Source organism: Gigantopelta aegis, chromosome 10 (genome assembly GCF_016097555.1).
Source record: "Gigantopelta aegis isolate Gae_Host chromosome 10, Gae_host_genome, whole genome shotgun sequence".
In the NCBI taxonomy this organism is placed as follows: Eukaryota; Metazoa; Mollusca; class Gastropoda; order Neomphalida; family Peltospiridae; genus Gigantopelta; species Gigantopelta aegis.
Window position 1 is genome coordinate 68,164,485 of NC_054708.1, and position 24,060 is coordinate 68,188,544.

The window sequence follows — 24,060 nt, forward strand, 5'->3', positions numbered from 1 at the left end:
AGAAAAAAAAAGCCTAAATATTTTTTTTGAGTATTTTTTTCCCCAATACTTGTGGGCCTGATTTGATTCAGTCTGCCACAAATAAAATACTGCACTGTGACAGAATATAGCAAACGAATAATGTATAGAGGATATTATAGGAGTGTCCATGACAGACGATGTTTATGACACGAGTGCCTAAATTATCATATTTCCCGAGCGAGAGCGAGGGAAATGCGATAATTTAAGCACGAGTGTCGTCTGTCATGGACACGAATGTAATATTCTGTTTATTACTGATACGATTTAATTTTCGTTGCAAATGAGGTTACTGAGTGCCCCGTGTTTATCTTCTGTGACGCGGGAGCAATTGTATATTTTTTTAATGTTCTCGTGTCCTGATATCTGCATAATTTCAGTGGGTGGCACATTTGTACTGATTAACTTTTGTATAAATAATTAATAATGTTCAAACAAACAAAAATTCAATAGCAGTTTTGCACTAGCATTTTCCCAGCGCCCTGAAAACGGGAACGTCATGTACCCAGTTTCGTGTTACTGTAAGATGTAAAGTGACGTCATTGGAATACTGACGTCATTCAAATTCAAAATTAGCTGGAATGTCGTGTGAGCCAACCAGAAAGAAATGTACTCTTACAACAGCCAATCGTTAAACGACAATGCCAGGACATACGAGGGAAATCGTACGTTAAATATGACCCTCGTTATGCTGTTCCACGTAGGTAATAAATATTTAAATTGGGCCGTTTTCTATCCTACCTTTATGGTGCTGGTTTATGTTTAAGAACACCTCAGCACGTTACACTATAGTTATTTCATCTTAATCTAGACTCTGAGAGGGGTAAGCTGCTACTGTGACTAAGCCTACTTGTAGCAGCATTGAATCTTTTATATGCACTTTCCCTTAAATACAACAGTGCATGCCATGACCTTCAATATGTAAGTCACAGGGTTATGATGGGAATACTTCAATACAAAATAAAGTACTTGATCCAGTGACCCACTCAGTCAGGCGAGCTACATTCAGTGCCACACTATTGGTCAGTGTGATTAGTAAAGGTTTACAGCAAAACACTTATGATCACCAATACCCAGCAGCGTAAAAACATTATTATATTTTTACTGAAAGTATGAAAGTGCTAGAAATACACAAAGAAAGCATACATCTGTTTAGCCTGATACTTTTGTACTTGAACAACTCAAATTATTATTTACAATTAATATTTGTGAACACACAACACAACTTCCACTATCTAGTATAGTAATTTTATTCAAATAAATAGTCAAGTAATGTATTCAACAAATTGTAATATGAATTTAGTGGTGATCAAAGTCTTAAAGTATCACAGATGCTTCTTAGATTTTTAAATGGTTCAGTCAGTTGATGCATTGATAACATTTCCAAGGTATTCATTTTCTCTGGGCATTAGTGTTGTCAGATTTTCACCAAGTTTCCAGATCTTGATGTAGCCTAGTCCATCACCAGTTGAAAGAAGATTACGTCTATATATACACACAAAAAAAAAGAAAGAAAGAAAGAAAAAAGATTTAAGTCGCTTGAATATGAGACATTTAATTAGTATAAACTACAGCAAACATTTTGTTCAGTGTAATGTCACATTCCATTGTGAATGTTTTGGAGATCTTTACATACAGATCTAAAATATTTAAAGTAGTTGCTAATCAATTTTCTAATTGATTAACAACTCACAAATTTTAAAAACAAAATGTTCCCTGTACTATGATTAAAAATACATTTCTGACAATACAGTAGGCATACGGGCTCCCATTTTTGTAGGTGGACAGGCTGGTTTTTGCCCAAAATTAAATGAAAATGCCCGAATCTGAATAACAAACTTTATTTACATTAGCATTACTATCAAACAGCTATATATGGTTGCAAACTATTCACTACACATTTTTACATGGATTACAACTTATTTTGAGAGTAGAATGATGGAAATACAAAGTAAAAAGGTCTCAGGTTAGCATATTTTGCTCGCATATCTAATTTTTGCCTGATTTTAGGTTTTTCTCCAGCACCAGAGACCAATAGTGTTCACTCCCTGTCTCGTACGCTTATGTTTCTAACCCGAAATAGTGTTATTTGACATATTTTCTATCCTGTAACTACCGTTTAATTTTGACAGATGGAATAGATTGGGGAGGCACTTGGCTGAGGGTACAAGAAACAACATGTTGGAGGATCTTTATTATCTTAATTTGCTGTGTGTTGTAAACAATTTACAGAATGTAATAACTTAAAAAAGGTTTACTGGTTCTAGGATCAAACCCAGGTTATCATAAAATAATTAAATGAAACCATCATCTTGAAAATAATTCTGCAGATTTGAGCCCACTGGCTCCTCAACAATTTCGTAACTTTCACACAATAGAATATAGTTCAAAGAAGTAAAAATTTAAAAAAAAGAGACAAAAAAAGGTGTTGATATTTTATCAAACTGAATTATATCAATAACAAGTTCATATTGTAGAGCAACACAATTTATGGACATTAGTTTGTGGCCTGCTGCCAAGGAATTGAAAAGATGGCCCCTGAAGTATTTAAGTGGATAGAAGAAACCTATCCCGAGAGACGAGATTAGATTACATAAAAACTAAGTACTCACTGTTGTGAGTTGAACTTCAGTGTGAAGAGTGACGACTTCTTTGTGCTGGCCTCCAGTTTGTGAACCGGAACGAGCTGTCCGTGAAGTAGTTCATATATCAGCAGAGATCCATTGGCTGATGCCGTGGCCAGCACAGATGGTCGGAATGGTGACCACTGGACTGAGTGTAGGTAGCCATCACCTGGTTCTATAGTTACAACTGGCCGGTCCTAGTAGGTGAAAACAGAATATTAATGTACACAGAATATACATGACAAAACTGAAAACAAGAAACTGAGACTGATCTAGGAAGCAATTAAGTAAAACAATTGAAGTGTTGATGAATGGATTTTATTGTGACAGGTTTTCTGCACTTTCAATCTATTACATATCGTGTTTTTGAAAAGAGTTTATTTCTAAAGTTAGTGGATGTTAATATGAGATCTAATTGTAGCAAAAATTATGGTTTCATTTTCAATTGATAGGAAAAAGTCAGTTCCTGCTTAAGGTTGTTTTCAATTCATATCACACAAAATATTTCCCTGCTTACTTGAAGCATGCTGTACAGCCGTATACATTGGTCCATTCCTGAACTAACAAAAGCCAGCCGGTGAAAGGGAGAGCAATCTACAGAGTAAACTGGTCCATGGTGTGGATTGAATGTGAAGGTCACTGGTGAATGGAGGGGTACCGATGATATTACATGACCTGAAATATAAAAAAAAACCATTCTGATAGTAGAAACTTGCGAACAAAAGTTATTTATTTCAAGTGGAAAACAAGACCCCCCACCAAAAAAAAAAAAAAAAAAAAAGGACAAGAAAACACACACAGCCTTCCATGGATTATCTCTGGAATCAGAATGTTAAAACCATCTAAAAGTTATAATAATAATGGTTTCACTCTGTATATTATGTTTATTATCTACTACTGGATTTTCCTGCTTAATTTATAATTTATAGCTTATATAGCTCATAATTTTGCAAAATGATTTTCACTAAAATAAATTTACTATTTATTAAATTATTTAATTTTATTGTATTTAACCACCCTGAACCTACAAAACCCTTTTATTCATATAGTTTATGGTTTAAACTTAATGTGTGCAAAATTTGAGAGCTGTACCTTTATTTGAAGTATATTGTTGCTATGATGTTTTGATACCAGTGACCAAAATTCAGGACCTTATCTTCAGCAGCCATTATCTCAAAATAATGATCTTACATATCACAGAACATTTTTTGCTCAAACTCCATCAAAAATCAATATATTTTAATAATTTTTGCACCACATTGAACCTGAGACTCTATGAATATACATATATAAGTCTAATTTAGTTTTTTGCGACATGTGACTGAATCGCCAGGGTGGGTCACATATTCAAAGTTACTACACACCACCAATATACCATTATCTTATACCTTTACCAAAAGAGAGCTAAAAATAAGAAAGTTAAAAAGAAACTAATACTGAACCCAGATCCATAAACTTTGCAAATGTATGCAAAGATTAAGTTGTAATAAACAGTGTCAAGTAAACACAGTATTGCACTGTGTACCTACATGTATTGTGTGTAAGAAAATGCCCATTGGGTAGTACTGAATTACAAACGTATAACAAATAACTGCCGTACTGCCAGCAGGATTTCCTTTGGCATGCAGTGAACATTTGAAGATGCATCCACTTTCTGAGCCAACAACAAAGGTATCCTTGTCTTCCTGATTAAATGATATGCACGTGGCTCCCACCTCCTTGTCGCTGCGCACTCCACGAACCTTCATACTTCTTGGCAGACTCTGGGCCATCAGAACAAACCTGGGACACATACAGAAAACATTTGATCAAAGTAAAGTCTCTGTTTAAAACCACCAGTTTAAAATGTGAATGTTTCGTCAACTAAATGTTGACATCGTCAGGAAAAAACATTTGACAATGATATACCAGATGCAGCATAGGTGATATAGTTGTGCAGCAAACTACATCTGATATATTACAGACCATAAATATATATTAGACGTATAGGAATATTTGTTAACCAATGCCTCAGCAAATTTTAATCTACAGCTATTTGGTTATCATAGAAGTTGGAGTTGAGGTCAAGAAAAATCTACTGTCGCTACATGGGCGTCTCATACAAAATAGCACCAAAGGATCTTTTATTATCTGCACCTTTTCCTAGGCTGGACAGCATATATGGCAACATGATGTACCAATCATAGGACAGTGGAAAACCTGACACGTCCACCGAGTGCAATTGATTTGACACATTGCACCTCAGGTGAGTGCTCTAATACAGGGTTATATCCCACCCATTACACTCAAATAGGAGATTACTAATATTATAGAAGCCGTGTATAATTTTTTCTTTTTTTTTTCTCTTTTTTTGACGTGTATCTATGTGATGTATTGTCATAGACAATACATTTTAATACTCTTATCATAAATGGCATACCCTTCAATAAGTTTCAGCTTTTGTTTTTTCTTATTCATACTCCAGATCAAAATTTTGCCATCTCCACCAATACTGATGATCTGAAAATTAAAATGTAACAAACGTAAAAATATGTTGAGGAGAATTATAAATGTTCTGGACTAAATTGCATTTTTTTTTGCTTGATCAAATAAATATGTTATGTATTAGTGTACTAAAACAGAAAATAGTTTACATCTTATCTCAGACAAAATATTTTATTTACAAAAGAAAAGCATTAAAACATCTTAAAATATATGTAACAAATGTAAACAGGTAAATGTATGTACAATATTTCATACTGCACTACTGAATGAATAAATATTTAACAACACCCCAGAACAAAATGGAGACGTACCTTTAAATTCAGTACGATTAATGAACCAGAAAAAAATAACCTCTTACATTGTATCGTTTTGTTTTTGAGTCGGGATCCAGCAGCCACTGCACTTTGGCGACTGGCTCTCTGTGAGCGTCGTCCCCAATACCGGACGTTGCCAACACCAGGTCATCTTCACGACTGAGGTCCCACACCAGCACTTCACCTGCAACAATAACATCAACTCAGAATTTAAAAAAGAAGAATATAATATATAAAAAAATTATTATTATATTTGCCCACCAATGCTTCTTTTTTCTCTTGAATTCCAATCATTTTATGCCACTGATATCACCTCCCAACTTTCAGTTTCCCTTACTATTTCCACATCCTAATCCTTGCAACCATCTGTGCTATACTATTCATCAGCATTTGCTGTGGGCTTAGTTAGAGGAAGTAAAGAGGTATCTGTAACCACCTAGAATAAGAAAGCCAAGTGGATGCACCAGTGGACAAGTCTGTTTCTTTATTTGTGTAAGATTGCTTTGTACTGACAGCAACGTCTCCCAGCTTGAAAATCTTGTACCATTGCTAGTTGTTATTTCTCTAATATTTATAATCACAATAACTTATCTGTTTTCTTAGTTCAATAATAAAACTTTTTTTTTATACACAGGAATAATTTAAAATCTTATGCTTATTCCCCAAGATCTAATTCTGTTTGCACTGTTATCCCAACTACATATGATTATGTACAGCAAGACCCCTTTAAACTGGACACCCATGAGATCAAGTAAAACATTTTGTTTTAAAGGGTATTTGGTTTAGAAAGGTTATGTTCTTTACTAATATTTACAAAAAGGTCCTACTATGAGGGAATTCTGGTTTACAGAGGGTGCCATATTTGAGGGGTTTCACTGTATATATACCGAGACCCAATCCAAAGCCTTGCATTCATAATATTTATGGGTGGGACGTATACCTCATACGTGTCAGTCTAGGATCAATCCCCGCCAGTGGGCCCATTTGGCTATTTCTCATTCTAGTCAGTGAACCATGACTGATATATCAAAGGCCATGGTATGTGCTATGCTGCATTTAAAAGATGCTTTTTTACCAATGCAAAAATGTAGCAGATGTTTTCTCTAAGACCAAATGTCTTACATCCAATAGCCAATGATTAATAAATCAATGTGCTACAGTGGTGTTAATAATATTTAGATGTTAGTGTGCGGTTAATCACCATTAAAGCTTCCTCCTGCAATCCACGCCGGGTTCACTGGATGGAACTGGAGACACATCAGACAGCTGGATGACTCGATGCTGGTGTCTGGCTTGTTGTGGTCCAGGGTTCTCCTGTCCAGGTTCCAGGTGCCAAGGGCAGCTTTGTGCGTACACCAGTCTTCATGGTCAAATCGCCCAAACGTGCAAATGTTAAGGTTTCACAGTAAAACGAGTGTTCTCAGAGAACTGCTAAAGCAATAGATGTTGCCTACGGGGCCCAATAAATGTTTTCTTATCTAAGTTCAAACCACCATAACTCTGCAGGGGCATAAAAAAAAGTAGAAAGATTTCATAAACAAATAGCAAAATGTTTAAAGACAAAATCAACTTTGGTAAACATTTTGGGCCGAATTTACGAAGCCTGTATTTCTTTAACGCAGGTGTTTAAGCATTGTAAGTAAATACACATAGTTATGCATGTGTAAGTAAAAAAAACAAGCTTCGTAAATTTGGCTTAGTTTTATTGTTTCAGAATTTCTGGGGTATTATGCATTCTGTCCACATTTACAATTTGTAAGTTATATGAAACAAACACATTTCTCAATATACAACTTGCAGTGTTCTACTGTCAAATATTCCATTAATCATGGATACACCTATATGTAGCAGTCTAAGGCCCAGTTTTTCATTAACATTCATGATTCTCAATTCAAGCAAACATTAACCACTTTGATTTAGTGGCTCCTGCAAGTATGAGCTCAAATAATGTTATACACACAATTTTATGACCCAACTACATGTATGAATGCTCTCAATGTTTTTAATTCGTAAATGCACCTGCATCAACTGAACAATTCTAGGAGGTCAGTTTTCCACTGAATTGCGGATCAGGGCTTAACTGTCATCGAGAAATTGTGCTTAATAGTTTTATGGTATGCTACAACTGAGAAGACAACTGTCACTAACTAGTAACACTAACTAGTGTTATAGTGTACATAATGAAAAACAGCTTCACAAAGGATATGTGGCAGCAATCACAGATCCAGTTGCATTCCATGACAAACCGGTAACTTGTAGCTGAAAAGAAAACATTTACATTTTTTCTGTAGAATTTAGCCTATATCAATCCAACCTGATCATAAAATAAGAGAATACTGAAAAATAACCATTTACAGTGTAACTACCCTGCTTTATGAACAAGTATAAAAGCAAATGTGTAACATTGTAATACTTCTCACAATGTAACAGAAACTAATTATATCAACTACATTGGACACTTCTAATATTATATTACATATCATTTCATCTTCTGGTATAAAACTACAGTAGAATCTCATTGGGTCGAACTCGGAAGGGTCGGTTACACCGCAATGCTCAAACCAAAAATGAAGTCCCGAGTTACACTTACACACTGTTGACCGAATGGGTTGGTCGAACTACCGCATGGGTTGAACACTTTCTCTAGCACTAATGGGGTGCGAGCCAATGGGATTCACCTGTAATTCTTTTGTAAAACTTAACTTTGTGAATATAATTTCACAATTATTTGAATATATTATCATGCGATGTAAAATAGAAATTTTATTTACCAACTATTTCATCATACGTGTATTAATTTATCATACTACTGAACAATGCAGTGCAACAACATCACATGTATGTAATGAATTTAGTGTAGTTTCATTGTGATATCTGCTTACTTGTTCCTCCAATGCTGAATGTGTCAGTGTATGGATGCAGGTTACAGAAGCTTCATCATGATGCTGTACATACCCTGTAAAGAAACAGAAGACAGTCGAAATGCCAGAAAAGCAGTACAAAAAGGTATTTAAAAGAAACTAAACAAACAAAACCCACAAATATATGTGATCTAGACCTTTCACATAAAATTAATTAAAAGACACTTTGGTAAAACCACAAAGAAAGAAAGAGAATTAATTTAAGGACAGTTTTTTAACCATTAATTTACACATTACTATTTGCTTGAATTATCAAATGGCAAATAAATATGTTTTTGATGTTTGTAGTAGTTAGTTCATAATTAATTTTATGCATAACAGAAAAAGTACACCACTCAAAAATTATGGCCAGTGGCTTCAAAACAGAGGCAGCTATTTTAAGACATGTTAACTTGTAACAAAAACATATCCATACTCACCATCAAAGGCATGACTTCTCAAGTTTTTCACCAACGTCTTCACAATCATTGGTTCAACTCGTGCCAGGAACTCTGCAAGATGGCGTGAATTGTCCTCAGCTAGGCGCAAGAAGCCTTCATTTTCATTTTCTGTTTGAGTCTAAAATAACATTAACCGTTAACTAGAACATGTCTGGTTTAAAATTCAATGAACATCATAGGCAAAGTTAGTTAAAACAATCATTAAATAGATTGAAATATTTAGTAAAGTTATTTTTTTTTAACAACACCACTAGAGCACATTGATATATTAATCATCAGCTATTGGATGTCAAACATTTGGTATTCTGACTCATAGTCAATAGAGGAAATCCGCTACATTTTCTTAATGCAGCAAGGGATCTTTTATATGCACTTTCCCATAGACAGGAAAGCACTGGTTATAACGAGAAAAAATCCATTCAGTTGAACGAATCCACTGAGGTGGTTCGATCCTGCGATGCAAGCACCTCAAGTGAGCGCTTAACCAACTGAACTAAATCCTGCCCCGAAATATTAAGCTGAAATGGTAATAACTAAATATATTAATTGAAAAATGTATCTAGGTAACTAATGAATTCAGACACATACACAAAAAAATACTTTAAAAGTAAAAAGAAAAAGGGATGGGGGGTCACTAGCCTAGACCAAACACTGAATCGTTTGATAGCACAATAAGATATGGATGGATGGATGGATGTATGGATGGATGGAAGGATGGATGGATGGATGGATGGATGAAAGAAAGAAGTGTTTTATTTAACGACCACTCAACACATTTTATTTACGGTTATATGGCGTCAGACATATGGTTAAGGACCACACAGATTTTGAGAGGAAACCACCTGTCGCCACTACATGGGCTACTCTTCCGATTAGCAGCAAGGGATCTTTTATTTGCGCTTCCCACAGGCAGGATAGCACAAACCATGGCCTTTGTTGAACCAGTTATGGATCACTGGTCGGTGCAAGTGGTTTACACCTACCCATTGAGCCTTGCGGAGCACTCACTCAGGGTTTGGAGTCGGTATCTGGATTAAAAATCCCATGCCTTGACTGGGATCCGAACCCAGTACCTACCAGCCTGTAGACCGATGGCCTGCCACGACGCCACCGAGGCCGGTGGATGGATGAAAAAAAAAAAAAAAAAATCATCACCACATATTTTGCCTAAATTGCCAGGACACAATAAAATTTAATGTTTTTTCCAGGACATTCCAGGCTGTGTAAGAATCGTTATAATAGCAAGTTGCCTGGAAATGGAAAAGAACAGTTAAAACAGACAGATCGGGGCATGAAGTTTTAAATAATAATAGATTCATGAATGGACTGTTAAATGGATAGCTAATTTTCAAAATCATGCATGCAGATGTGCCTTTGGTTTTTTACAGAGCCATTTCCATTACCCACCCTCCAAACCCACACCCATATGCATTTACAATAAAAGAAACAGGTTTCGTTTTCTTTTCATTCTTATTGCTTCTGTTATTACATTTTGTTGTCAATGTATATTTTCTAATATATCTATCAATTTTTATTCTACTTTCTATGTGAATAAAAATTAAGTAGATTTGTGGTAAAATGTTAAATTAATCATCATCTTATGCATCACTTATAAGCAAAATGCAGAGCTGAAAGTGGGTTACAAAAACAATATACACAAATCTGGAAATTCTAACATTGATGGTCGGTTACTGAGACTGGCCCTAGGGTTAGGGTTTCTCAATGGTGTAAAATGATGGTTATCATTCAGAATGTATGTAAAGGATCATCTAAAGCCATATCCTAAATTTTGAAAGGAAAATATGGAGAATTTTAAAAAGCAACAGAAAATCTGAAAACACTGTACATATAGACAAATAAAAATCTGGAATATTTTTTTTTTTGAAAATGTCTACCTAATAGTAATAATCTCTCAGCCCTATGTTCCTTCACCTCAATGTTTCTAAACGCTTTTAGTCTTAACTAACTCTAACTAACACCACTGGGACAAGGGGACGTGGGGCTGCCAGAACATGGAATTAGATGACCCCAAACAAACCTCTTCGTCAAATGTTTTAATTGACTGACATCCAACTTCCTGAGTTCTAAGGTTTCCTGTTTGTATTCCTGTTTCTGCCAATGATCTAAAACATAAAGAATAAGACATCCAGGTAGTTAAAGTTTTAAAATTATCAGCACCTGCATTTACACGTACAATCCTCTGAAAATTGCAAATCTGCATAAATCATTTATGGCCTGTACCAAACCAAATTTAGGTAACCCATTTCTATTTTGTGTAACTTACATATAAGCAATAGAGTGGTGTGCTAATATCCTGTTGCTGACCGTAGTAAGAATGTTTTTCCCAACTGATTTTTAGACAATTTGCCAGGTGTGTGTGTGTGTCAGGGTGTCAAGGTTTGTATTTCACCGAGGTACCAATGGCAATTGCTGTAGTTGCCCTCGATCCTTACATGCCGTTATACACCGAAAATATTACTATGTCGACGGAAACAAAAATGCTGCAGTTTGCCACCGTGCCCTTCCCATACATGTCCTATGGCACTATTTCACTGACCATGTCCAATATAAAGTGTATTAAAAAAATATATTTCTTGGAAGTTTTCTTTTAAAATTTATTTGCGTTACAACGTCCGCCAACCCATAACAATTAGTGGCATGTTACCTGTATATAACAAAAATATAACATATATATATCAAACATTAAATTATCAATATACATGCATGTACATGCGGTCATTACCAATAGGCAGTACTGTGTTTGCAGCAGTAAATGTGTGATCATGTGATCGTGGAACATGGTCAGTATGCACTTTATGTTAATTGTTTACTACTTTATAGTCATCTTGTATGAACTTTATTAAAATAGTCTGACATACTACCCAAACTCTGAAAGAAATTAACCCCAACTCTGATGAAAGTGCAATTACCCAGAAAGAAAATTTAACATCAGATTATACCAAAATTAAAATTAAAATTAAATTAGTCTCCCGATACATTGCAATTGCCAAATCCCAAACGCACATGCCAGGATTCAGTTGCTTAATTTGTTGTTGAACAGGAGCTTCCCTTGGCAGCAGCCTAATGTGCAAAGCTGTCCAACATCTTTATGTATGAGTGCTTCAACTAAACTTAGTTTTGTCAACCGATGCTGTATAATTGTTTTGGCCGTGATTGCAGGCAAGGACCAGAAGACATTCAAGCTACTGTCCTGTCAGTACAAATGTGCAACAACTACACACAACCCCTTTTAGAATTAAAAAACCCAGTTCATGTTAATAGACCTATGATTACTCCTTTTCACATGAACTTTCAATCATTTTATCATTACAGGTGCATTCCCGGAGGGAGGGTGGGTGTCCGGAAGGTCGAACATCCCTTCCCTGCTCAAAGCCATTTAAAAAAAATATACCTCCATGGGAAGCATCTGTATCCAACAAACTGCATAGGTGAGTCCAAGACCATAATGTGAAATAATTTTTGTCTAAGAAACTTGATAGAAAGTAGAAGTTGTCTTTCAACTCTTTGGGCCCCCTCTTTTGAAGGAAACATTTGCCTTGGTGCCCTTCCTACTTGCCTTGGTGCGATAATTATTTTGATTAAACCGAAGGCAAATAGTTTATTATAGTATCAAGTCATTGGAAAAATATCCGCCCGGTCTCTCCCCCCACCCTCCTTCTTTCCCTCATCAATGTAAAGGGATTTTTTGATGGGGCAGCGCTTATATGGGGGGGGGGGGGGGGGAAGAGGGTAACGGCGGATATTTTGCCGCGAAGTTTATAGACCAGATGGGTCGAACCAGGCTCCCCCTAAAAATATACTGGTAAAGAAATTTAAAAGAGCACGGAATTGGGTTCGATCCCCAAAACCACAACCCTGCAGATGCGCCTGTAAACACTAAAACAAGACTTCTTTTTAACAACCTTTCTTTTTTCCAGTATGATTTCAGTTCAACAGGTTCCAAAACCTCGTCAGCAAACATTGTACCCTTCTACAAAAACTACTGCTAGAAAAAACCCAAAACAAATGTTAATGAGAATAATGTTGATAAAACTTCAGGAATCAGAACATTAAATTTGTTTACGTTCGAACCAGAAACAAATATTCGTCTGCTGAATACTAATCGATTTCTGTCAATCTTGGTGTTTTTCTTAAAATCAATAAATTATAATTTTATCAACAATACATTGGTGTTTGGAATGTGAATTATTTGTAATGAATATAAATAAATAAATAAGCAAAATATTTAAAAAAAATGATAATCGTTAATTTCATCCAATCCCCACCCATATAACATTTAAGTGCAGATCGTTGTGTCAAAAATGGACGAAGTCCAAGCACGTGTCCAGAAAGCTGTCAGCTCCATGGTGAATTCCTTAGATAAGGAATGCCTACGGAAGATGCAGGTGTTTGTAGCAATAGCATTTGAAATTGGAAATAAGAAAATATAGGTTACTTGTACCGTGCATGTCTCCGTCTGTCAACATTCGTAAATGATGCAATAACTATTTATCCCGTTCTCAATGTCACCTGCGTAAAAAAAGTTTTATGGTCGAGGTACAACTCGGTGGTACATAGCCCGAGTACTCTGACTGTAAGAGAGCTAGACGGACATTTGGACATAAACACGCTCTCATTACAGTCAGAGACCAACCTATGTCTTTTTTTGGCAATTCCTGACTACCAAACGGTAGGCAACGAGCCCCGCTCTAATACCACAACAATCCTATGTTTGACGTCAAATACCTTTACATCAATCATTTTCGAGTTAAGTGATACAAAAAAATCCACATATTAATCACTAATACACTTACTACAGAAAGAAACCCGACAGCACCCACATTCAGCTACGCTTCGTGACACTCCGTCGTAACAATTGCAAAGCTCGGCAATCTATTTCGAGACGTAGACCACGTGATCGCACACTGGGCGATTCCGCCTTGTGCAGCAGTTACAGGGGCCGTCTCATATCAAGCGAAGTTACAACATGGAAGAGTTGGCTAATGCCGTTTTGGATGAATTTGGATTTCATTACGTCATTAAACCAAAACAATTACACATTATTGATTCCATTTTGAATTTGAAGGATACATTTGGGGTGTTATTGACAGGATACGGCAAAAGTATGTGCTACGTACTGCCTCCTCTTATGAGATGACCCCTGTAACTGCTGCACAAGGCGGAATCGGCCAGTCTCGAAATAGATCGCCGAGCTTTGTAATTGTTGCGACGGAGTGTCACGAAGCGTAGCTGAATGTGGGTGCTGTCGGGTTTCTTTCTGTAGTATGTGCATTAGTGATTAATATGTGGATTTTTTTGTATCACTTAACTCGAAAATGATTGATGTAAAGGTATTTGACGTCAAACATAGGATTGTTGTGGTATTAGAGCGGGACTCGTTGCCTACCGTTTGGTAGTCAGGAATTGCCAAAAAAAGACATAGGTTGGTCTCTGACTGTAATGAGAGCGTGTTTATGTCCAAATGTCCGTCTAGCTCTCTTACAGTCAGAGTACTCGGGCTAGGTGGTACATTGCTTACTAGTCTAGTGATGTGTGACAGACCATATCAGCATATGACTCTCCTAACCACTACACAAAACCTAGGTTACCTATGTAATAGCTGCTGCATGTAAAATACCCCTTGCTGCTAATTTAAAAAAAAAAGGATTTTGTTAAACGATACCACTTGAGGCTAGAGCACATTGATTTAATCATTGGCTATTGGATGTCAGACATTTGGTGACTATGACTCGTAGCCATCAGAGAAAACCAGCTACATTAGTAGCAAGAGATTTTTATATGCACCATTGCAGATATGATAGCACATACCATGACCTTTGATATAGCTATTATAGGCCTACTGGCATCATCATTTTTTTAATTAGTTTATTGATTACCCATTCTCTATCCGCTACATGAGTGACACCAATTTTGTAACAACAGAAATTTTGTTTTTAAATCAAGGGAGATAAACGTTGATGATGCTGTGTTGTTTTATTATTTGGTTTCTCCCACTGACTCATCCCCAGAGCAATGAAAATTGTGGAGCACTGGCTAGAACAAGAAATAGCCCGATGGGCCCACTGACTGGGATCGATCACAGACCAACTGTGCATAGCCCGCCCTTTTGCTGCAAATTAGAACGAATATCCCATTGCATATGTGTGATGATGTGTGCAGCAGGTGTCCTGTCTTATCGGAGTGGTCCATAACCATGTCTGACACCATTTAACTAATTAAAATACATAACAACAAATTCACCAGTTGCAAATTTTAAAAATAATTGGTGAATTTTATTTAAATTTGGTGAAATGATTTCATATAATTAATGATATTTTAGAAAATAACTATGTTTTTTATATTTTTGAAGTTTAATAGATAATTTGGCGAATTTATATGCTCACCCAGAGCTAGCCCTGAAATGTGTTGAGTGCATTATTAAATGAATTATTCCCAGGAAACGTTTTGTTCAGTATTGCATCACAATTCACTAAGGCCTTAAAAAAAAACTATATGTATACATGTGTGTTTTCGGTTTATTCCTTGAAAAAAAAATAGGGTAGGTACATGTAGGTAGGAATTAATTTTTATATTTTTTTTTATATAAATTGAAACAAACCAAGAAACAGTAATCGGCCTAGGTGTTCTTATATATAGTTTGCTGATTGCAAAAAATCAGGGATCATGATTTAAAAAAATATTTGTTTGTTTTGGGTTTTTTGCTTTAAAAATTTGTAGGGTTGCTACATAAAATGAGGGTAGGTTGGGAAACCGGAAACAAATAAAACAAATTTAAGACCTAAGGAAGTTTCAGAGATACTACGATGTTTCAGAGATACTGCACAATAATAAAACATTAAATCATAGCTCCTAATAAATTTTCAATTGACTTAAAATGGCACTACTTAAAAATTAATGTTGAAAACAAAAACAGTTTAGCACACTTTCTGCCCATTGTTGAAATGGAAATAGAATGCACTCCAACAAAAATGACCACCATTATATTAAAGTAAACATTTTATTCAATGTTATATGAAAAATATCCAGCTAGTTTGTATCTTACATTAATTATACAGTTTTAAGTATCCTGTTACCGACTTCAGGTAACTTTCAGATAATTTGTGTCCTGTTTTTAATGAATAGTTGTAAGTAGTGCATTGACTATAGTAGTTTTAATAGAAAATGTTCAAATTATTGGCAGTGGAAATTGAATTACTGCTTTTTTGGTATGCAACAGCAGAATGTTTCACCTTTCTCTCTCGACCAAAGTGTTAAAATACTAATAGTATCAATAGGTTAGACCCAACGTAGTTGAAGTAGTTCTAACAGCTCTTGAAATAAGTTGCAACTGAAGGTCGGGTGTCACACATTGGCTATCGTTTGCTATCAAGTTTTTGTTCACAATGCATGGTTTTCACAATATTATCGAGTGACGTAGCTTACCGGTATTTCTGCCAAAAAGAAATTTTTGGGTATGGCGCTATGAAATTGAGTATTTACAATGTGTGTGCTGTATTTAACCGCAGTCAACTAGGGGTATGGGGAAAGAAAATGGGTTCAGGTTAGGGTTAAGAAAATCATACAGTAATGATAGTCATTAATTTTGTCCAAAAGTTTACTTTAAAAAAATTGGGTATGGCGCCATACCCATTTTACTCTCTGGCAGAAACCCTGCTTACTGTACATATAATAAATAATACCCAAACGAAGTAACATGTTTTTAATTTGTTTATCATATTTCTTATGGTGCTAGAAGTTCTTACTGACAACATTTTAATTGCGTAAACATCTCGCATGATTCACAGGGCACAATATTTCACAAGAACCGTTGGTCTATTCACGTGTCAGTTACACAACTTTAAAATCACGAGAACAGCCAGTCGCTTATGTGGTGAACAATTAAATTCTAAAATTAATTAAATTACAATATATCACTAATGAAATAGAAAATCAGTTTGTTTTTAAATACATTTGAACCACCAATGTAGCACAGAACCGTAGTTCAAGTGTTTAGGATCAGGTAGGCCTAACTCATCGGTTACGAAAACTATATTCACACAACCGAACAATTGGTTACCTAAGTAAAACTCATGTGAACTGACTTCCCGTTGCCTAAAATGTTGAAATATTGTCCCCTGATTCATCTTAAGTTAAGTCAGCTTATGTTGAGGGCTGTTCAGGGCTCAAACCAGTAGCCTGCATTAAAAAAAGTCCTCTTTCAGTAGAAATTTGAAAGAAATTCAGCTAAAAAAAACCACCCCAAAAAATAAAAGTTTTTTTTTTTCAAGAGACATATATGTATTTATTATATACATAGCATAAAAGTGATATCTGGTGAAAAGTCATGTTTTCACTGTATTTTAGCTACAGTGAAAATACAGAAATCATATTTACTTTTTTGTAAAAATTCATGATTAAATTATCTCCTTTTGTTTTGTTTGTTCCTATTTATGTTTCATGATTACCGATGCATCTGATCGTATTTGAAATATAACAAAATGTCATTTAAACAACTGTACCTAAAAAGAAAGGATATAAAGTGCAATTACCGTATTTGACCGGAAATAAGCCATGGGGGCCAAGACAACTCATTGTGAGCTTAGCATGGGGTGGGCTTATTCCCAGACAAGGGGCCAGTTTTGTTGAATTTTTTTTTAATAATAATAATTAAAATAAATAACAATACTTAAATGAACTAGGAAGAAAACAAAAAACGTTCAGTAGCACATCTATTAATTAGTGTTCCATTTGTTATTAATAAATAATAATTGTTTATGAAATTGTGGGTTTTTTACTAGTATCTAAACACACCTTCTATGTTACAATTACTTACCAGTGCTGTTTATTTACATCCAAAATTTAATGCTGAGAAGACTTAAAACAACAGCAATTAACAACAAACTCAATAGCGTATACACACGTTTCTGACACAGGCAGCCAGCTTACACTACAAAGAATTGTCAATCTAAGGTCATTGTTCTTAGCCAATCAGAATAAGATATTTGCTTAATTAGCATTAACTGCGGACCCAGTGTGGTGGTAAAAATAGACATTGGTTTTTAGTTCATACTTGGGCACTTCAGAGAAATTGAAAACAATGTTACACACTTATTGTTAGACTGCTAAATCTCACTGGTGGTAAAATATTGTGTTACATTTGTGTTTAATTATCTGCAGGAGGTATGACCTTTTAAATGAACTTTTGAGCAAACTTGCAATTTCATGTTATTTATAAGGTGACGAAGTTGGGGATGGGCTTATTTATGAATGAGGGCCTAATTTCTTAAATGCTATCAAAACGGAGGGGGGCGTATTCAAAGACATGGGCTTATTTCCGGTCAAATACGGTACGATAAAATATCTAAAACGAATTGAATACGAAGCTAAATAATGATGACACAATTTCGTGTCACTGAGTATAATTTAAAATGTAACGGCATTCAATTCGTTGTGGGTTTTTTTTGAGGATCGCTTTTTCAGTTATGTTTGCACAGCAAATGTTAATTTAATAATCAAATAAAGATAATTTTTATTAAAATTTCTTTTAAAAAATCTATGGTCAAGTAAATTTTCTGGAAAAGTTCCATCGGAAGAAATGTATCATGGCGTTACATGTTTTCGATGGAGAAAACGAAAGATATTAACAACAAGTGAAAGATATTGTCAAAAATTAGGGAAGATGTATATAGTAAATAGACCATTTCATGGTGTTTTGAATACAATTTTTATGTAAACTTGTGATGTGTGAAAACCATATTTTCACTCATTGTTTCGCAATTCGTGAAAATATGGTTTTCACACATCACAAGTTCATATAAAAATCGTATTAAAAAAAACACACCATGAAATAGCCTCTATGTACGGTTATTGCATCTGCTATGTAGGTCATGATTCTGTTGTATATTATTATTCCATAATGCTCTAAAATACTTCTCGGAGGTCCCAATGTTATGCATGTATATACTATCCCAAACCCTCCACTTGTCTGTGCTGTCTCATTTCCAGCAGGCCATTTGTTTTATTCCTTTTGATCTGATATGTTTTTTTAAACTAGTAATAGCAGGCTATTTTTGACTTATACGAGTCCGGCTGGTATAATATTCTGACGTGTAGTTAAACAAATGTTCCTTTCCTTCTAGGCAGACATGTATCGTTGCAGTACGAAGTGTTGTGAGAACCAGTCGTCTAGTCTAGAAGAGGTTCAGAACTGCATAGATCGGTGTTCCACCAATGTGAACAAAGCTCAGACTTATATTCAAAATGAGCTACAAAATTATCAGGTAGGCATACAACAATTCACTGAGCCAGGAGACTTATTATATAAATAAATATTAAGACTCCAGTGTTTTGCTAGAAAGAAATTTTTGGTTATGGCACTATGGAATCAACTGCAACCAGTCAACAGAGGGTATGGGGGGCCTTCCCCAGAAAGAAAATGGGTTAAGTTAGGGTTAGAGTTAAGAAAATCAAACTGTAATGATATTATGATAAGAGTAATTAATTTTGTCAAAAGGTTAAGCTTAAAAATAAAAATCTGCAAATTGTTTTGGGTATGGCACCATACCATTTTACCTTCTGGCAGAAACACTGGACTCATTTAACCTGTGATCAGTGCTAATCTGATAATAGTTAATTATTATTATTTTTTAAAATAATGGATGGCCAAAACTTTAAAGTGTAGATTGAAATTTTTATTGGTGTCACATGCATGCAATTTGTAGTGTTTTGTCTAGCCTGTTTAGTGTGGAACATGAGGGTACAGTGGAACAGGTGGCCAGTGTGAATCAGTTCCTGCAACACCTTTAAGATACTACAGCCAGATTGTGTAATATAAAAAAAAAAAACCTGAGATGTAAAAGTTCTAAATTTTTGAGTGAAATTTGGTATATAGCTTTATCATGTACTGTTATAGACAGGGCTCACGCGACCGGGCGAAGTGAGCCCAAACTTCGCTCTGACTAGCCTGACTTCGACATGCCAGTCACCGTAAGGAGAAATCTGTGTCGCCTTTTTAAAAATCACTTGCAATGTACACAATCGCGGATGAATGGTGAGGAACTTGAGGAACACCTATTCATAGATAATAAGTGTGAAGTGTCCGAGTGTTTGAAGAGAGACTGGCGCCACAAACTCATGCGACAGGCTCACAGACGGTCTAGCTCAGACAACACCCGTGTCTGGCATTAATAGTAGGCCTAAACGTGCTACTGACTGTTGAAGCATATTAGCCGTACAACAAGTAAAAAAAAAAGAGTAAAAGTTGCACCTTAAGATAACTTTTTTTGCTATTTTTTTTTAAATTAAAAATTTAAGTCTGCCTGTGGTTAAAAACTTTGCCCTTGCTAACGTTTGAGAGAGAAGTGACTTTGCTCTATGATTTTGACCACGCGTGAGGCCTGTATAGATCAAGTTAACTTTCATGGCGATTTATCCATTTGTCACAGAGTTATAGCCTTTGAGTTCAGGAAATAAGAGAAACATATGGGCTTGGTAGGTGACATGTATTGCTTTAGCAGTACTCTCAGAATGCTTGTTTGGTTTTGTCTTGATCATCATGTTGTTGTTTTTCAGAGTCGACTTCAGCGGTGCGCAATGGACTGTCAAGACAAAGTGAGAGATAAAGTGTCGCCCAGTGCTACAGAAGAGGAGCTCTCCAAGCACAAAGGGGAACTGGAGAAGTGCGTTGTAAAGTGTGCAGATACCCATATAGACTTGATACAGCCTTTGTTGAAGAAGATGAAAGAAGTCATATCCAAGAATCAGATGTGATTATAGTTCTAGTTAGGCTGTATAATTGGAGTGGTTTATTTTTATGATAAATATATATATATATATATATATATATATATATATATATATAGGTAGTGAAGAATTGTTTTATTTTTGGAAGGATGAATGAGAACACTAACTAGTGTACCCTAGGAATCAATATTTGCGATATGCGTTTAGTACAGAATTGTTATTAATACTAGTCCCCTACTGGTCCAACCTGAGGGAACTGTAGATGTTGTCTGTGTTAACCCCTTTGAACCTAGGATTCCTCACTGTATGCTATGGTTGTCTGGTCCAAAGAGGTCTACAGGGTAAAAAGGGTTTAGTTTTATTCTTAATACTGGATAAATTCCACTGTTAAGAAAATAAAGCTAGAAATGTGTTCAGTAATAATTCTGCCAGATTCATGTGACAATATTTGAGAGAACTGGTGGTGTCTATATGTTACGTGGAAATAAAATTTAATGTGTGTGCGTGCGTGTGTGTGTGTACATATGCGAATGGCCATGGCCAACATCTGCATTCCATTGTTACTTGTATTATGCAGGCATGGTACTTCTTTTTGAAATCAAGAAATATGAAAAATATGAAAAGGTCAACCTGCGAGTATGTGGTTTAAGTGCATAAATTGTTTTTTTATGTGTGTCTGACATATGGATGCAGATGTGTGTATTAAATATCTATTGGTATTATTATAATTAGTTTATTTTTAATGGGAACATGTTAGCTTGACCATTGAATACACAAAAAGGTTGCAATAAAGATTGTATTGTATTACACATGTACATCATCATATTCACATTTTAAAAAGATACCATTTATTATTGTTTGCATTGTGACATATTATGTTAAATTTATCATTAAAGGTATCTATTCCATCAACAATAGAAAGGAATATTCTCCAAAGTTTTGTATCTACCTCTGAAATGCGTGTGTTTTTAAATAAAAAATAATGATAAATACTAATAATAAAAATCTGGCTTGTACATGATGTTTGTTTGCAAACTCGCCCAATCAAGCAACATTGCAGGTATCATAATGAATCTTAAATTACAAAGTACAGTGAATATAACGAAATGTTTATCACTTACACTTTCACACAGACACACAAACCATTTCATGCACACACGTACATGTACCTGCGGTACATGTAATATACAGTGATACCTCTCAAAACTAGACCATTTGTAAAGCGGAATTCCCTCTTAAGTGGATGGGTTTTTTATTGTCCCTTTTTAATAATCAGTACATAATTTAACCTGTCTAAACCAGATATCTCACTAACCCAGACATTTTACTTGGACCAGAGGGTGTCCTGTTTAGAGGGGTTTCGCTGTACATACATTTATGTATGAAAACATTAATCTTATCTATTCCCCATCAGACGTATCACAGTACCGTATTGTATACATTTGAAGACCATGAAAAAATTCACTGTGTTTTGGTTGCATGTTGTTTTCCTGTTTTAAGTACCTTAGTTCAAATTACTCTTGTAAATCAGATAGGAAAAACCCTAAAACAGTTGTATGGAATTCATTACATCATTATGTACATACCTGTATATGTAGCAAGATCATAGACTGTCCAGTATATTAATTTGGACTTTACTCAACCAAGTTGAGACTTTTTTGTGGAGTTGTCAACTTAAGCATTTAGTCGGCTATTGACGTTTTGAATTTACCATCTTTAAAAAAATATCTATAAAATTAATAATTGTGATATTTTAATGTATTGCTTTCTTTTTAAATATAGAGCGATTTTCAGTAGTTTTCGGTAGTTTTCATAATATTTGTAAGTAGGAGATTGTTTGAAAAAAGTAGACTGTTATATCAATTGAGTTGTATTATTCTACGCATGAAAGTAGGCTACTGAATATAGTAAGCTGTATAATTGTTAGCAGGAAAAAGTAGACCGCTACATCTACAGGTTGGCCTATACCAAATAAAATCCCATAGGTGACCATGTTAACGTTTGTGCTTAAAAACACTATGCAATATATCAACCAAACTATGACCTATAAATGTCAGTACTACAACCCCTACCTCAAAGTATTAACTGCAGAAAATGGTACCTTTCAAGGCTCATTTTCGGTATAACCAAATGTTTCTACAACACCCCTAGTTTCGCACAAAATTTTGAGTACTCTTTACAGATACCCCATACATGTTCCAAGCACAAGGCTACTTAACACAGTGGTACTAGATCAAATAAAATTGCATACATTTTTAGCCCGGATGAAACTAATTTTTTTTTACAACCAACACACACACATTTACAACCAATCACAGCATTTGTGGTATTAACTTTTCTATCAAAAGTTTGGTGCACCTCGAACTTTGACCCAGCTGGAAATTAATTTGTTTATAGCTACCTATAGAACACAATGAGGTGTGTAACTGCAGGGTTCAAATTTAACATAGTACCAACAGTGTTGTGGTTTCCTCACCTTACTTGCTATTTGCCCCACAAATCGGACCTTGTTGATGGCAGTAAAAATGATGCTACCGAAGAAGATTTAGGAAATGTTTTATTTAATGATGTACTCAACACATTTTATTTACGGTTATATGGCATTGGACATGTGGTTAAGGACCACACAGATATTGAGAGAGGAAACCCACTGTCGCCACTTCATGGGCTACTCTCTTCGATTAGCAGCAAGGGATCTTTTATATGCACCATCCAACAGACAGGATAACACATACCACAGGGTTTGCTACCGTGCCCTTAACATAAATCAAATGTATATGTATCCTTATTGCAAAAAAAAAAAAAAAAAGTTTGCGAAAGAATTGACTGTAAAATCAATTTGCTAAATTTTTTATTATTTTTAGTAACCAAAACCCTTGCAACTAGTTTTTTCATGGTGCCTTAATTTTTGGTGCCACCACCCACCCCACCCACCCAAAAAATAAATTTGACCCCTGTAATTGTACGCATAAAAATAAGGCAGCGGTAGGGCACAGAAAATTGTGTTTTTATATTTTAACACTGCATTTGTTAATGTTTATCTTAAACCAGATTGGGATATGTGAAACATTTAACACTGTAATTATTCATGAAGTATGTCTGTGTGTGTTTGTAGCATGAATATACATGTACATGTATACTAGACAAACAGTATTCAAGTAACTAGTACATCAGTGAAAATGACTGGTCATTAAAAACAATTTTTTTGTGAATAAATACATTTGCATACTATTCAAGACGTTTCATTGGCTGTGAAGATGAGAGTAGTAGTGTTCAGTAGAAGCATGGGTTGGGCAGCACGGGTGTTGTAATATACGTAATTCCTGAGCATGAGATTGCCACCCATCCCCAATCCCCCCATAATACCTCTATGGTTAGGCCTGACCCAGACAATTCCACATGGCACTACTTTGGCTTCATTTGTTTAGTAAGAAGAGGGGCGGGACATAGATAGTGGTAAAGCGCACGCCTGATGCGTGGTCTGTCTAGGATCGATCCCCGTCGGTGGGCCTATTGG

General features: G+C 35.3%; 2 protein-coding genes across 3 annotated transcripts; one reads left to right on the forward strand and one right to left on the reverse strand.

Moving 5' to 3' along the window:
• Positions 1-1,252: 1,252 nt before the first annotated feature.
• LOC121384605 (cytoplasmic dynein 2 intermediate chain 2-like) lies at positions 1,253-12,907 on the reverse strand. The gene is made up of 12 exons (XM_041515066.1): positions 12,725-12,907; positions 10,840-10,924; positions 8,781-8,919; positions 8,323-8,396; positions 7,647-7,699; positions 6,642-6,823; positions 5,485-5,624; positions 5,062-5,141; positions 4,243-4,424; positions 3,160-3,317; positions 2,631-2,839; positions 1,253-1,503 (listed from the first exon to the last, which is right to left on the reverse strand). Exons 1-12 carry the CDS (start codon positions 12,781-12,783, stop codon positions 1,374-1,376), a joined length of 1,491 nt encoding a protein of 496 aa, XP_041371000.1. The 5' UTR covers positions 12,784-12,907; the 3' UTR covers positions 1,253-1,373.
• A 210-nt stretch (positions 12,908-13,117) lies between these two features.
• On the forward strand, positions 13,118-22,630 carry LOC121383306 (protein FAM136A-like). Of its 2 annotated transcripts, none has more exons than XM_041513253.1 (3): positions 13,118-13,207; positions 18,941-19,081; positions 20,373-22,630. In XM_041513253.1, the coding sequence occupies exons 1-3, from the start codon at positions 13,124-13,126 to the stop codon at positions 20,568-20,570; spliced, it is 423 nt and encodes a 140-aa protein (XP_041369187.1). In that variant the 5' UTR covers positions 13,118-13,123; the 3' UTR covers positions 20,571-22,630. The 2 variants fall into 2 exon arrangements, with proteins under 2 accessions (XP_041369187.1, XP_041369188.1); XM_041513254.1 differs by having other exon boundaries at positions 13,129-13,207; positions 18,945-19,081.
• The last annotated feature ends 1,430 nt before the right edge of the window (positions 22,631-24,060 follow it).

Excerpts from the sequence above, each read along its gene's own strand:
- LOC121384605 (XM_041515066.1), bottom strand. The coding sequence starts at position 12,783 with ATGTTTGCTGACGAGGTTTTGGAACCTGTTGAACTGAAATCATACTGG. Across the intron at positions 8,920-10,839 it reads TTAAAACATTTGACGAAGAG|ACTCAAACAGAAAATGAAAA; the intron begins GTTTGTTTGGGG and ends ATGTTATTTTAG. Across the intron at positions 8,397-8,780 it reads GAGAAGTCATGCCTTTGATG|GGTATGTACAGCATCATGAT; the intron begins GTGAGTATGGAT and ends GTTTCTTTACAG.
- LOC121383306 (XM_041513253.1), top strand. The coding sequence starts at position 13,124 with ATGGACGAAGTCCAAGCACGTGTCCAGAAAGCTGTCAGCTCCATGGTG. Across the intron at positions 13,208-18,940 it reads AATGCCTACGGAAGATGCAG|GCAGACATGTATCGTTGCAG; the intron begins GTGTTTGTAGCA and ends CTTTCCTTCTAG. Across the intron at positions 19,082-20,372 it reads ATGAGCTACAAAATTATCAG|AGTCGACTTCAGCGGTGCGC; the intron begins GTAGGCATACAA and ends GTTGTTTTTCAG.